General features: G+C 38.7%; 1 protein-coding gene across 1 annotated transcript; it reads left to right on the top strand.

The window, feature by feature from the left end:
* The first annotated feature begins 5,287 nt into the window (after nucleotides 1-5,287).
* GPRC5B (G protein-coupled receptor, class C, group 5, member B) lies at nucleotides 5,288-11,633 on the top strand. The gene is made up of 3 exons (XM_008936206.1): nucleotides 5,288-6,293; nucleotides 10,031-10,143; nucleotides 11,589-11,633. The coding sequence occupies exons 1-3, from the start codon at nucleotides 5,288-5,290 to the stop codon at nucleotides 11,631-11,633; spliced, it is 1,164 nt and encodes a 387-aa protein (XP_008934454.1).
* Nucleotides 11,634-11,879: the final 246 nt, after the last annotated feature.

Below are 11,879 nucleotides of genomic sequence, written 5' to 3'. Positions count from 1 at the left end.
GGGAGGAGGGGGCGCAGCGCTGGGCGCAGCGCGGCCCCGCAGAAGGGCTGTGCGCCGCCAGCACTTCTCTCGCCGGTTAATAAAAAGTCCTGTCTCGGTATTACCTCTCCCCAGAGCCAAGCAGCGATAGGATTTAGCACTTAGGTGAACCCTTTGTTTACACCTGACATAATGTTTATCCCAGGGCTAACAGGATTTCCTGCGCGCTGAACCTAAACAGCTAGGCTGGCTATCATTGCTGTAGGAGCCACCGTCTCTCTGCCGGTGACAGGGTTGCTCCTTACCAGCAGTGAGGATCCGTGTTGAGATGTTCTCGCTGCAGCAGAAGAAACCAGGTGAAGGAAACTCATCTGTCATGAAGCTGTAACATGAATAGAAACAGTCTGAAAATTAGCAAAGAAAACAAAAATATGGATGGCTGTCACTGAGTGCTGTCAGTACCGTGAGGAACATCAGGCATTCGTCAGGAGTACCCAGGCACAGGCGATGTACAGAATCTGACCAAAGGGAGTTGTCAGCACCTAGAACATTAGAAAGATCACTGCATATTATATTCAGTGTTGCAAAGTATTTCAAAATGAAAGCAGTACTTTTTCTACATGTCCTATTTGCAGGGGGGTCTTTCTTTCTGTAATCGTGCCGCTATACATCGCATGATGTATCTTACTCTAATGCAGGGGATGTCTAAGTCAATGCTGTATTTTTGCATACAAAGCACAGTTGCTCTATTAATTATTATTCTAGAAATACATCTCTTGAGTCGTCTGATCTTGGCTTGGCTGTTGCTGCTCTGTTACCAGTCCTGAAGCTCATTCTTCAGATCTGATCAGAAGGAGCTGGCAGAGGTCCCATGCTGTGATTAATTCCTCACTCACTAGCACCCCTCCACAACACTTTGTGGTGGGGGCGGTTTTCTTTTGGAAATAATACAGTAAACCAGTCTTCTGCCTGTGTGTGGCAAAGCAGGTTACTATTTGTGCTACTATTGCTTTTATTTACTAGACTATTTTTCTTCTCTGTGATTGGATGCATCTTCCTGTAGTAGTTGATTAACACTAGGACTGAAAACAGGAACAACACACCTAACCTTGAATAGACTAAACTTAAATCTTTGCATCTTTACAGATTTACTCCTTTTATGTATTCTCTAGCAGCATACAGCAGTTTCTTTTTGAGCAGATAAGAGAGATTTGCAGTCTTTGGTCAGAAGACTTTAGCTATTGAAAGCCACATTGAATTTTAACTGTCAACTTTTTGATGAGATTTTCTGTTTCTGTTTAGTTGCTTGTAAGTGTACTTTGTACCCACCAGGGCAGCTTTGTGTCTGCCATTCCTGTAGTGATTCCACAACAGACAATTGAGGGAACTTGGCTCTGTTGAAAACAGTGGAATTATTACTGTTGTCATTGAGAGCAGATTCTGGCCAAAAAAATTGGGGACTGGATTTGGAAGCTGTCCTGCTAATTTTTTGCTGCTTTTGCTTGATAAGCGTAAGGCTTACTGATTAATTTTAAGTGCTTGTGATTGCTCTGGGTTCAGGTATGTTGGCTGAATAGTTTAAAGGAAATACAGTTTTGGAGAGGGATCTGGGGAGGAAAAAAAATGTCTCAAGTTGATTTCCCTCTGTATGAACAGTTCCACTCAACTATGTAGGGACATATTGGTACCGCTTACTATATCTGTGCTGGAATGTTTCTCTGACATTTCTGTATTACTGTTGCTGTAGCTCTCTGGTAATAGAAGTGAAGTGCCAAGCAAATACACCTCTACTGTAATTAAAAGCTAATCTAGACATAAAGGGATAAAAATACTATTCTCCTAGAGTTACTGCTTTAGCTAACTCCTGGTGGTAACGTGCAGAAGACTTTGCTGCAAAATCTGCAGAGACACAGGACTCTGCCATTCTACCCACAGCACAGGCTTGAGGAAGACACTATTTTAATAAAAATATCCTATTGATATATTTCTCTTTCCCAAAACAGCTTCTCTAGCAAAAAAAAAAAAAAAAAAATATCTAGCTTCTCCTTACATTTATTGAATCTATGGTTTCAGCTAAAGTTGTGTTATTCCCTCACCAGATTTTTATACTGTAGTGCAATGTTTTCCCTTGTCTATACAACTGTCTGAGTTCAGTGCTGGAAAGAGGATTTTGGCTGGTATTGTCACAGGGGGTTGGTAATTAATGTTGCCAGTTTTTACCTAGTCAGGCAGAAATACATAGTAAACAGATTGCAAACATGACTACGTTGATAGCAGTGGTGAGGAAATTATTCCTCCTTTGGAGATTTCAAGCCCTGCTCACAAACTCGTGCGGACAGGGTCTAGAGTTTAGTGAGATTTACTGACATTTGGTAGGAATATTTCACACCAAGAATACCTGTCAGGAGTCCTAGAGATTTCTTGGTCAATACTATAGCTGTCCAGGAGTTTTCTAAGAGAACCACTGATCTCCATCAGCTCTCCCAAAAGTAATTTCACAAATGGAAGTAACTTGGGAAAGCTCATTCTGAGTTGAACATCTTTGCATTTCTGAATACATGTTCTGTCTGAATTCTCAACATATTTTGCCACGGCTTAATTACCATTTTCCAAAAGAAAATACTTCTTTGTGGAGGGGGAAATACTCAAAATTCATTAACCCTCCCTTCCCCCCTCCCAAACACTTCCAAATAGGAAGAGGAAACAAATGATGGGCTGACAATATGACTGCTTACCCATGCAGCACAATCTCCATGGAAACAGACTGTCCTAGAATAGCTCAATCACATGAGGGTTACATGACATGAATAAAAGTAACCAGAAAACTGGAAAATATCTTAGAACTGGAGATACTTGCACTTAATTCATTACCCCCCAGGTCTTTGGATAGTAGCTAATAAAGCTAGCATTGAAACCAATTTAGTACATGCATACCATAATTTGTAAGTGATAGGACAGTGGAAAATTAATATGATCTTCACTTAAGGGCTGTTTATTGTTTCCAGTTTGGGTGGCATTTAGAGTGAATTTGGAATAATTTTCCACGTGACCTCCTGCATCTTGAAATTGATACCAGTGGTTTGCAGCATTGCCTTAGTAGATCCTAGTGGATTTCCTCCCTTTGTGTCAGCAGGCACTGACCATTTCACACTTTTTAGGATATTCTGGATATTCTCAAGAGTAAAAAAAGTAGTTGAAGTAGGAACTGCCTGTGCATAGCAGGAATTGCAAAATTACCTTTAGAATGTTTCCACCTAGTTAATGATGTACCCACAGAGCAAGGAAATTCACGTAGTGTAACCACATCACATCAAAAATGAATATATTTCACTGATGATTGGTTTTCTCTTTGTAAAGTCAGTGTTCTTAACATGAATAATGACAGAGTCATTAAGAAACCTGTACATTGGAAATTTGTTGTAAAAATCAGATATAAACAAGTAAATATTCTACCAATTCACCATAAAGTAAACTACAGCTAGGTAGGGAAAAAAAATCATTAGTCATTAGCTGCAGGTCATTGCATTGTTAGAATGTTGTAGCCCTTTTAACAGTGCAAAGATACTGTAATTCCTACAGGCAGGCAAAGATCATCGATGACTCCTTTCCTGTTTGTCCAGTCCCAGATCATATTGTTTATCACAGCTTCCACCTTTGAGATGAGTTTTTTTAACAAGCTTTTTTGTCTGTTGTATTAATGAAGACCATAAAGTCATGATGCATTTATATTAGCACATTTGCTGTCTTGGTGCCTAATAGGAAAAAGCATAATTTCCATCATCATCTGTCACCTGGCAGAGGCTGAAAATGGGCATTGGTCATTATTCAGTGAAAGGTGAATGGACATTAGTTTGAAGATTGAGATCCTTAAGATTTAACTTTGATAATTACAGGACTGTGATGCACAGGAAGAAAACCCACAGTTTTCAGCTGCAGGTGACTCTCTGCTGTTTTGGCTAGTCTGTGTAAATAGATTTTGTATTGGTTTTGACTGATCACGTTCAATACAACAACATTGCACTGTTACTTTAAACCATTCTCGGCTCTCATTAAACATTTTGATGTTTTCCCTAAATGCACTTCTGATTTATGAAGTATCTTTAGATGGGTAATCATTTGGGGCTCTTTGTCTAACTTACAAAGAGCTACCATGGTTTCCCTGCTTCTTGCTTTGTCTTAAACACGTCACATGAGCTGTATGTCTATTATTGCATGTTTATATGGTGGGTTTCTACTGTATGGTCATACCATACAAATGCAAGTCTTACTCTGAACGTTTTCATGCAAGTGAAGGTTAACAGCATCAGGTTTCACTTCTGGTACAGCAGTGTTTACTTCAGACTGCCCTCACAGGGCAGCTTTCACTGGGCCAAACTCTTCACATAAAGGTTACATTTTTAACAATCTTCTTTGCAGTGTTTTGCTTAATAAAACCAAATCTCATAGCATGTATCTTTTAAAATCACCTAACCTGTGTTCTTCTTAAAACTTAAATTGGGATCCATCCAGGTTTTTTGTCCCGATGGCGAGTGGGACGTGTTGTGTTCCTAGAGAGTTTACCATTGTTCATTGTCTGGATCAGGGAAAGTGATGCTCTGCTTTTTGATGTTTCCTTTGAATGGCTTTAGACTTGCTACGAAGTACAACGAGTCATTCATTTTTGATTAGCTGATTGATGACACGGCCTGTGTGTACCATTGTCACAGAATATATGACTTCTCTAGCCAGCCAAATGCAATCTAATACCTGGGCTTTGGAAGAGGATGAAAGAAGTGAATATTATAACTGCTTATTACTGATTGAGCATGAAAACAAGATTTTTCTTTTAAAAAAAAGCATAAAGGTTATTTTCCTGGGACTGCTCTATCGTTAAACAAAGTGGGTTTGACTGCCCTTATTCCAGTAAAAGGAGCAAGGCTGTGAAACAGTCTGATACAACTTACCCCTGCAACAGGCACAGCAATTTACATGTACTTCAAACAGCCGAATTTGAGCAATAAGGTACTGTAGATATCATATGATTTTGCAACAGGATACGTAATTTCTTCTGGTTGTGTTTTAGCCTGTTTGGAGGGGCAGTGTTTGGAAATGTTGTTTCTAATCCGTGCAAACACAAAAATGAGTCAGTTTGTATTGTGAGTACAACAGGCAAAAGCAGCTTTCTGGGAGGGCACTAGGGATAGGCTATGCCAGCTGCAAATCCAGTGAAAAAACCCCCAGCAAACAGGACCAATTGAAACAACCTGTGAAATCCTACAAAGTGAACTGTAGCTAAACCAATGAATATTTTGTTGTCTCCTACAGAAAAATGAAAACCTACCTGGTGATTGGTTTCTTCCTCCTCTTCGTGATCAGCTATGGCTCTTCTGAAAACTCAAGCACGTCTAGAGGGTGTGGACTGGATCTCCTCCCTCAGTACGTCTACCTGTGCGACCTGGATGCCATCTGGGGAATAGTTGTGGAGGCCGTTGCGGGGGCAGGTGTGCTGACCACGTTACTGCTGATGCTGATTTTGCTGGTGAGGCTGCCCTTCATCAAGGACAAGGAGAAGAAGAGCCCCCTGGGAATGCACTTTCTCTTTCTTTTTGGGACTCTCGGACTGTTTGGGCTGACGTTTGCTTTCATCATACAAGAAGATGAAATGGTGTGCTCGACTCGAAGATTTCTGTGGGGAGTTATCTTTGCTTTGTGCTTCTCGTGCTTGCTAGCTCAAGCCTGGAGACTTCGTAGACTAGTTCGACATGGAAAGAGTCCATCTGGCTGGCATCTAGCTGGTGTGGCAATCTGCCTGATGCTTGTCCAGGTCATTATTGCAACCGAGTGGTTAATACTGACAGTTGTCAGGGATAACAAGTTGGCCTGCAGCTACGAGCCAATGGATTTTGCTATGGCTTTGATTTACGTTATGTTCCTCATGGTATTTACTATGGGATTTTCTCTTTTCACTCTCTGTGGAAAGTTTAAGAAATGGAAGAAAAATGGAGTATGCCTCATTATAACACTTTTTTTTTCCATTCTAATTTGGGTAGCCTGGATGACTATGTACCTCTTTGGTAATGCTGAGCTAAAGAGAAGAGACAAATGGAGTGACCCCACTCTTGCTATTGCACTGGTGTCCAGTGGTTGGGTGTTTGTTATTTTTCATGCCATCCCAGAGGTCCACTGTACCATCCTTCCATCACAGCAGGAAAATACTCCCAATTATTTTGATACTTCACAGCCAAGGATGCGTGAAACTGCTTTTGAGGAAGATATACAGCTTCCTCGGAGCTACATGGAAAATAAAGCCTTTTCAATGGATGAACATAATGCAGGTAAGAATTTCGTATAGAGAGCTATATTTTCCTGTAGTAGCCAAAAAAATCATCTGTATGAGGCATTTTTCAGGTGTTCAAGACAAGGGTCATTGCAAATGCCATATTTTGCACATTGTTCCCTTCTACAGTTTTTGTTAAGGTGTAAGCTGATAGGGGGAAATAAGTGGAAAAAATACAATAGAAAAAGTACATCTGCTTGGTTCAAATGATTCTTCTGCATGTTGTTTTTTATTGAAAAACTGAACAATTTCAAATGCGAAGCAAACACTGAAAGACAAAAAAAAAATAACCCTGGAAAAAAATAGCCTCTATTTTAAAATAGTTTAGATAATAGTTTTTGTCATTATCAGCTAACAGCATTTAATATGAAATATTTTTCAAAAATGCAAGAAAAAAATTAAGTGCTCTGTTGCAAAATGTTCGGCCTCTTGAGCAACAAAAGAATTACTATTAATTATATTTCAATTAAAATGGGATTTAGTGCCACTTTGTGACACTGTGGGGGAAAAAAATGCAAAGTGGCTTATAGGCAAGTTCAAAGACAGCCTTTGTTCTGAAGGCTTTAATGTCTGAACAGAGCACCCACAGACAGAGGGTTCAAGGTAATGGCTGCTTTCCCTGTCATAGCTGTTCGGTGACAGAACAATACGTGATGACACATCATTAAAATTTGCAGTGAACATGTTTTTGAACTATTACTGAAAGGGCCAGCAACAACTGGTTGCTTAAGAGATCCAGCCCACTGCTGAACATCTAACCTGTATCAGAAAATATGCAGGGACGCTTCCCAGTGGTGGGAAGCAGGAGCCTGCTGGTGTTCTGTCATGCCAGTTGCAGTCTGGTGCTGTCCCACAGTTGGATTAAGGACTTTGTTACTAGTCACACTGCTTTTTATTCACTCTAATTGAGAAGAGGGCTTCGGTACCCCAGCCAGTAGTTGCCATCTTGCTTTGGCAGCCCCCAAATGAAGGCCAAGGGCACACTGTCTAGGCACTTCACCTTCTTGTTCAGCTTTATGCATCTTTGATTTCTTCTGGGTTTGATGCTTCCTCTGGATATACAGCAGACATGGAGGAAAATAACACTCTTGTTTGGCACAGTCTCAGGTCAGAAAGGCATTTTTCTTCTAAGTGATTTAGCAAGAACTTTAAAGGTCTCCTTCTAGTATGGAAGCTTTGAACAGAAAAAGGGTAAGTTCTGTAAGTATAGAACAAGGGCAGTGGTAAAACAAAAAAAGAATTCACATGGATAAAAAACTGCTTGTTTATTACTAATGTTCCAGAGCAGCAGAGGCAGTTTCACCAGGGACTGTAAAAGCAGTCTTTTTTTTTTTTTCAATTGTCCTCCATCCCCCATCAAATTAATTTCATAGTAAGGTAACTGCAGTGGCTTCAGTGGAGCTATTTCTGACTAAGGCAGATCTAAGAACAAAACTGGACCTTTCAGTCTGTATTATTCCCATTCATGCATACATTTTAAAGAAGAACTGGAAGGTCCTTTTTAATCTAATAATTCAGTGCTTAAATTTTTTAGTGAAATGGATAGACATATGATATCTAGAAACTCATCATAGTGTCTATTATAGTGCAACTTATGTTCTGTTTTAAGCTTTTCTGAGTCTTACACAGTACAATACAAAATAGATTTCCTTATTTGATGCCCTTATTAATATTTATCATAATAAGTACATGTCATTCCTATTCCTGTGGCATGTGGGAGAAGGATACATACATTTTCAATAACTCAAAACAGATGATTATTCCTTTGCAGCAGTTCTTTAGGTACAGACTTAGGACAACAGAATTTGGAGATAAAACTTGTTAGTATGGTAGACTTAAAGTAAATACAGGTAATAATATTCAAGTCACATTTTATGGCTGCTGAAGTGTAATGAAGTCAGATCACTGTACTGATGGTTGTCAGTGGCCAAGCACCTGGAATCTATTTGCAGTTGGCTCTCTGCAAGTATGTAGAGAATGTTCTCTTCTTTTATTCATTTAATTAACCTCAATTCAAGAATTTATCATTAAGAGTTTAGAAAGGTACTTTCTTAAATTATACTTAAGAATTATATTTATGAATATAAGATCTACTTGTTGTAAGATTCTGGAAGACGTGATAACCAGAAAACACCTCTTAGTTCCTTGACTAGATTTGGTTTAGTACGTAGTTCACTTTAAATAGAAAACATGCTTGGATTAACATATTTTCCATTAATTCTTGTTATTTCCATTAATACTTGTATAAAGTAATTTAGTAATTTTGCTATTATTCTTTTTTTTTTTTAAGATTTTAAGCATCATTTTAAGTATCTGAACAACCTTTAAACTACATGTTTAAATATATATACAAGCATATGTTCTCCTAATTTCTGTCTGTCTTAGCAAAATGTACCTCCAAGGTATACATAACAACAAGAGCTGGTGTGGTGTATTCCAAGAATATAATTAAGCATTAATAAAGCAAAACTATTTTAAATTCATTTAAGCATCATTTAAACAACATACAATTCTGTGATTTTAATACACATATGGTAGGTAAGTTAAAATATCTACTTAGAAGAGTTATTTTCACACCTGTGTCTTGTAAATATGTTAGTAAAGCATTTAGAAACCTTGGAAAAAAGCAACTTAATTGAGTTCTTGGTGCTCTCTGAAAGTGCATTGCACGCTAGTACAGCAGCTTCTGTAAGACAAAGAGAATTTGCCTTACACATGAAAAATCTGGATGTGAAATGGAGAATGCCACAGCTGATGAGAAGCCCAAGCCTAAGCAGCTCTGGTACTCGTTGAATCTAAGAGAAATTCTTTCCCCAGGTGCCTGAGCTAGGTGTGTTTCTATTTCCCAGCTCACAGACGAGTACTGCCTGTTGTAACTACACAAGTCTCATGGATAAACGAGCTTTGTTCCTTGGCCACATCTAAATTCAGGGATTTACCCCTGAAGCAGAAAGAGAGTTTGTATTTGCCAGTTCCCGGTACTGGTCTAGAGAGAAAGAAGTATATCTCTAACTGTGCATCTCTCTCTTTCAGAACAGACATCTTGAATCCAAACTTCTGCTAAAATTAATGGAGAAACTGATGTATTTCTGGTATAAATATTCAGAAGGAGAATCAGTATCTTCTCTTGTGCTTCAGTCATTTGCCATGTTTAAGCTAAATAAAAGCAATATTTACTTTGTATTTCTAGGTTCTCAGAGTAAATATAATCTGAAACATCTGGAAAATCCTTATATGCTAGTTCATGCTGAAGTAATGCTCAGGGGAGTTGTGAGCTTGCTTACTGGCTCCAGCAATGTTTTGGATCTCTGTCCTTTGAATTTGACAGAAAGCAAAATGTAATATACCATTTTACTTAACCCCACAGTACTCCGACCAACACAGTAAGCACTTTGCAGAATAGACCACACAAGATACATCAAAGGTTTGGCAACTGAAGACATTTAACTCCTATTGAAATGAGACTACGCAAACATAAAAAAAATTGGTTCCAATGCATTTTTTTCCCATTCCACAGCAAACTTCTGCGTAAAACTCATTGTTCTAAGATCAGTTCCCAGCTATACCAGAAAAACTGCTGTTCAAAAGCAATGTGAAAACAGTATAGCAGCATGAAAGGTAAAACCAATGGCAAAGTTCTCAATAACTGAACTGGAGGCAAGGTGCTTTTGATGCTTTGGAAGGCGCTGTGCAGCAGTCACTGTGTTGCTAAGAAGGATCTCTCTGTTCTAACAGCGCTGAGGACGGCCGGGTTCCGCAACGGCAGCCTGGGCAGCAGACCTAGTGCTCCCTTCAGAAGCAATGTTTATCAGCCAACTGAGATGGCAGTTGTGCTAAATGGTGGGACTGTAAGTATCAAAATGTGACAATGTTAGAAATCGTTGATATGCACCGATACACACAACCACTGTTAACTGAAAAACCCACTTCTAGCTTATTCATAGCAGGGGGGAAAGCTGTCAGTGAAAATTCCAGCAGCAAGAGTGCATGTAATGCTTCCCCTCCCTCTAGAAAAGATGTAATTACAAAGTATTTTCCATTTCTTTACTTGGCCATTCACATTTTGAAGTGTAGCTTGAGTGAATCAAACTCTTTGGTGAGACTCAATGGCCCTTTCCAATTAAATTTGTTAAAGTATTTAACATAACTATTAAGTGACAAGATTTTTAACCTTATTATTTTTCTTTTCAAGATGATGCAAGTCACACAAATGTTTACAGGCCAATACATTAAATAAGAATCATTGTTGCAGATAGTGGTGGTCTCACACAAATCTTCTATTTTCTTGTAAGATGTATGTAACTTTTTGTAAGTAAGTTACAGATGTGTATGTCACCTGGGGAAAAGGTTCATAAGAGAGGAATGTAGCCTATTTTAGTGTTAATAGCATTGATTTTTCTTTCTTAGACAACACTTTGGCATGCCGTTCCTGATAGACCTGTTTTTCTGCAGCCTGGTTGTTGTAAGAATGGCTTAGTGTTCTGATGCCAAACAGACTTTCTAAACATTTTGCACATGATGTGTAATTTGCACTTGAAGATATTTCATATAGCAGGCATACTGTTGAAAAAGATTTTTCATCCCCATATTTCTCATGCATACCTACATGCTTCTTAAAAATCTACCCATGAGTCAGTTTATACTCATGTGAATTGGGTTTTCTTTATTTTGAATCATGAGCTGATTCCATGACACAACCTCTACATTCAAAACCAAATGATGTGAACTGATTGCAGATCTCTTTTTGTTTTTAAATAAGCAAGGTTTCAGTTGATTTTAGTGAACAGGAGGCACTAGATACAAGGATTCTCCTGTGTGGGTAAGACAGTGGGAAACATACCAACTTGAATAAACTGAAGAGGCTTGTGCTTTGCTGTCAGTAATGAATTGCATCCTTCTGATGTTCGGACTCATCTGTTCCTGATGCTTGGATTCATCTATGCCTACGTTTTCTGAGACCAGAATATGCAGCTCAGGGAAAAGGTAGTTTAAGGATGAGAAGCTAGAGAATTTGTTTTGAGTTTGGTTTTTTGTTTGTTTTGCTTTGTTTTGAGGTGGATACAAAGCTCAGTGGAGAATATCAGATAGTAAAATGAGAGATTAATGTTTATCTATAGTAATGTTTTTTACAGAGAGGTAAATGTACTGTATGGGTGGAAGATGAGATTCTTTGTATCACTTTGCTCTGAAACTACTGTCTGGAAAGCTGTCATGTACCTACATGTAGAATGATAACACTGATTTTTGAACAGACTAGATCTCTCAGTTATGGGTTTATTATCCTTGTTTCCAGATACCAACTGCTCCGCCAAGTTACACCGGACGACACCTCTGGTGAAAGGCTGTAGGCTGTAGAGAATAAGTATCCTTGTTGCAGATGTTGTTTCCTGGCAGTGTGTCTTTGAGGGAGGAATCCATAACAGTACCAGAACAAAGCAACAAAACATCCAGGAGCTTTCGAAATCCTACAGAGGATTTTGCCTAAATGTGAACACCATTGAACTGATAACTGACAACTGCAAAAACAAAATTGTGAAACTGAATCTGAATCGAATTTAAAATAGAAGTAGGCACACCTTAAATT

This window comes from Merops nubicus, unplaced genomic scaffold (assembly GCF_000691845.1).
Source record: "Merops nubicus isolate BGI_N331 unplaced genomic scaffold, ASM69184v1 scaffold19402, whole genome shotgun sequence".
Taxonomy (NCBI): Eukaryota; Metazoa; Chordata; class Aves; order Coraciiformes; family Meropidae; genus Merops; species Merops nubicus.
This window is presented reverse-complemented; position numbering and strand designations above follow the sequence as displayed.

Coding starts and splice junctions, on each gene's coding strand:
- GPRC5B (XM_008936206.1), top strand. CDS start 5,288: ATGAAAACCTACCTGGTGATTGGTTTCTTCCTCCTCTTCGTGATCAGC. Junction 6,294..10,030: donor AATGGATGAACATAATGCAG/GTAAGAATTTCG, acceptor CTGTTCTAACAG/CGCTGAGGACGGCCGGGTTC. Junction 10,144..11,588: donor TTGTGCTAAATGGTGGGACT/GTAAGTATCAAA, acceptor CCTTGTTTCCAG/ATACCAACTGCTCCGCCAAG.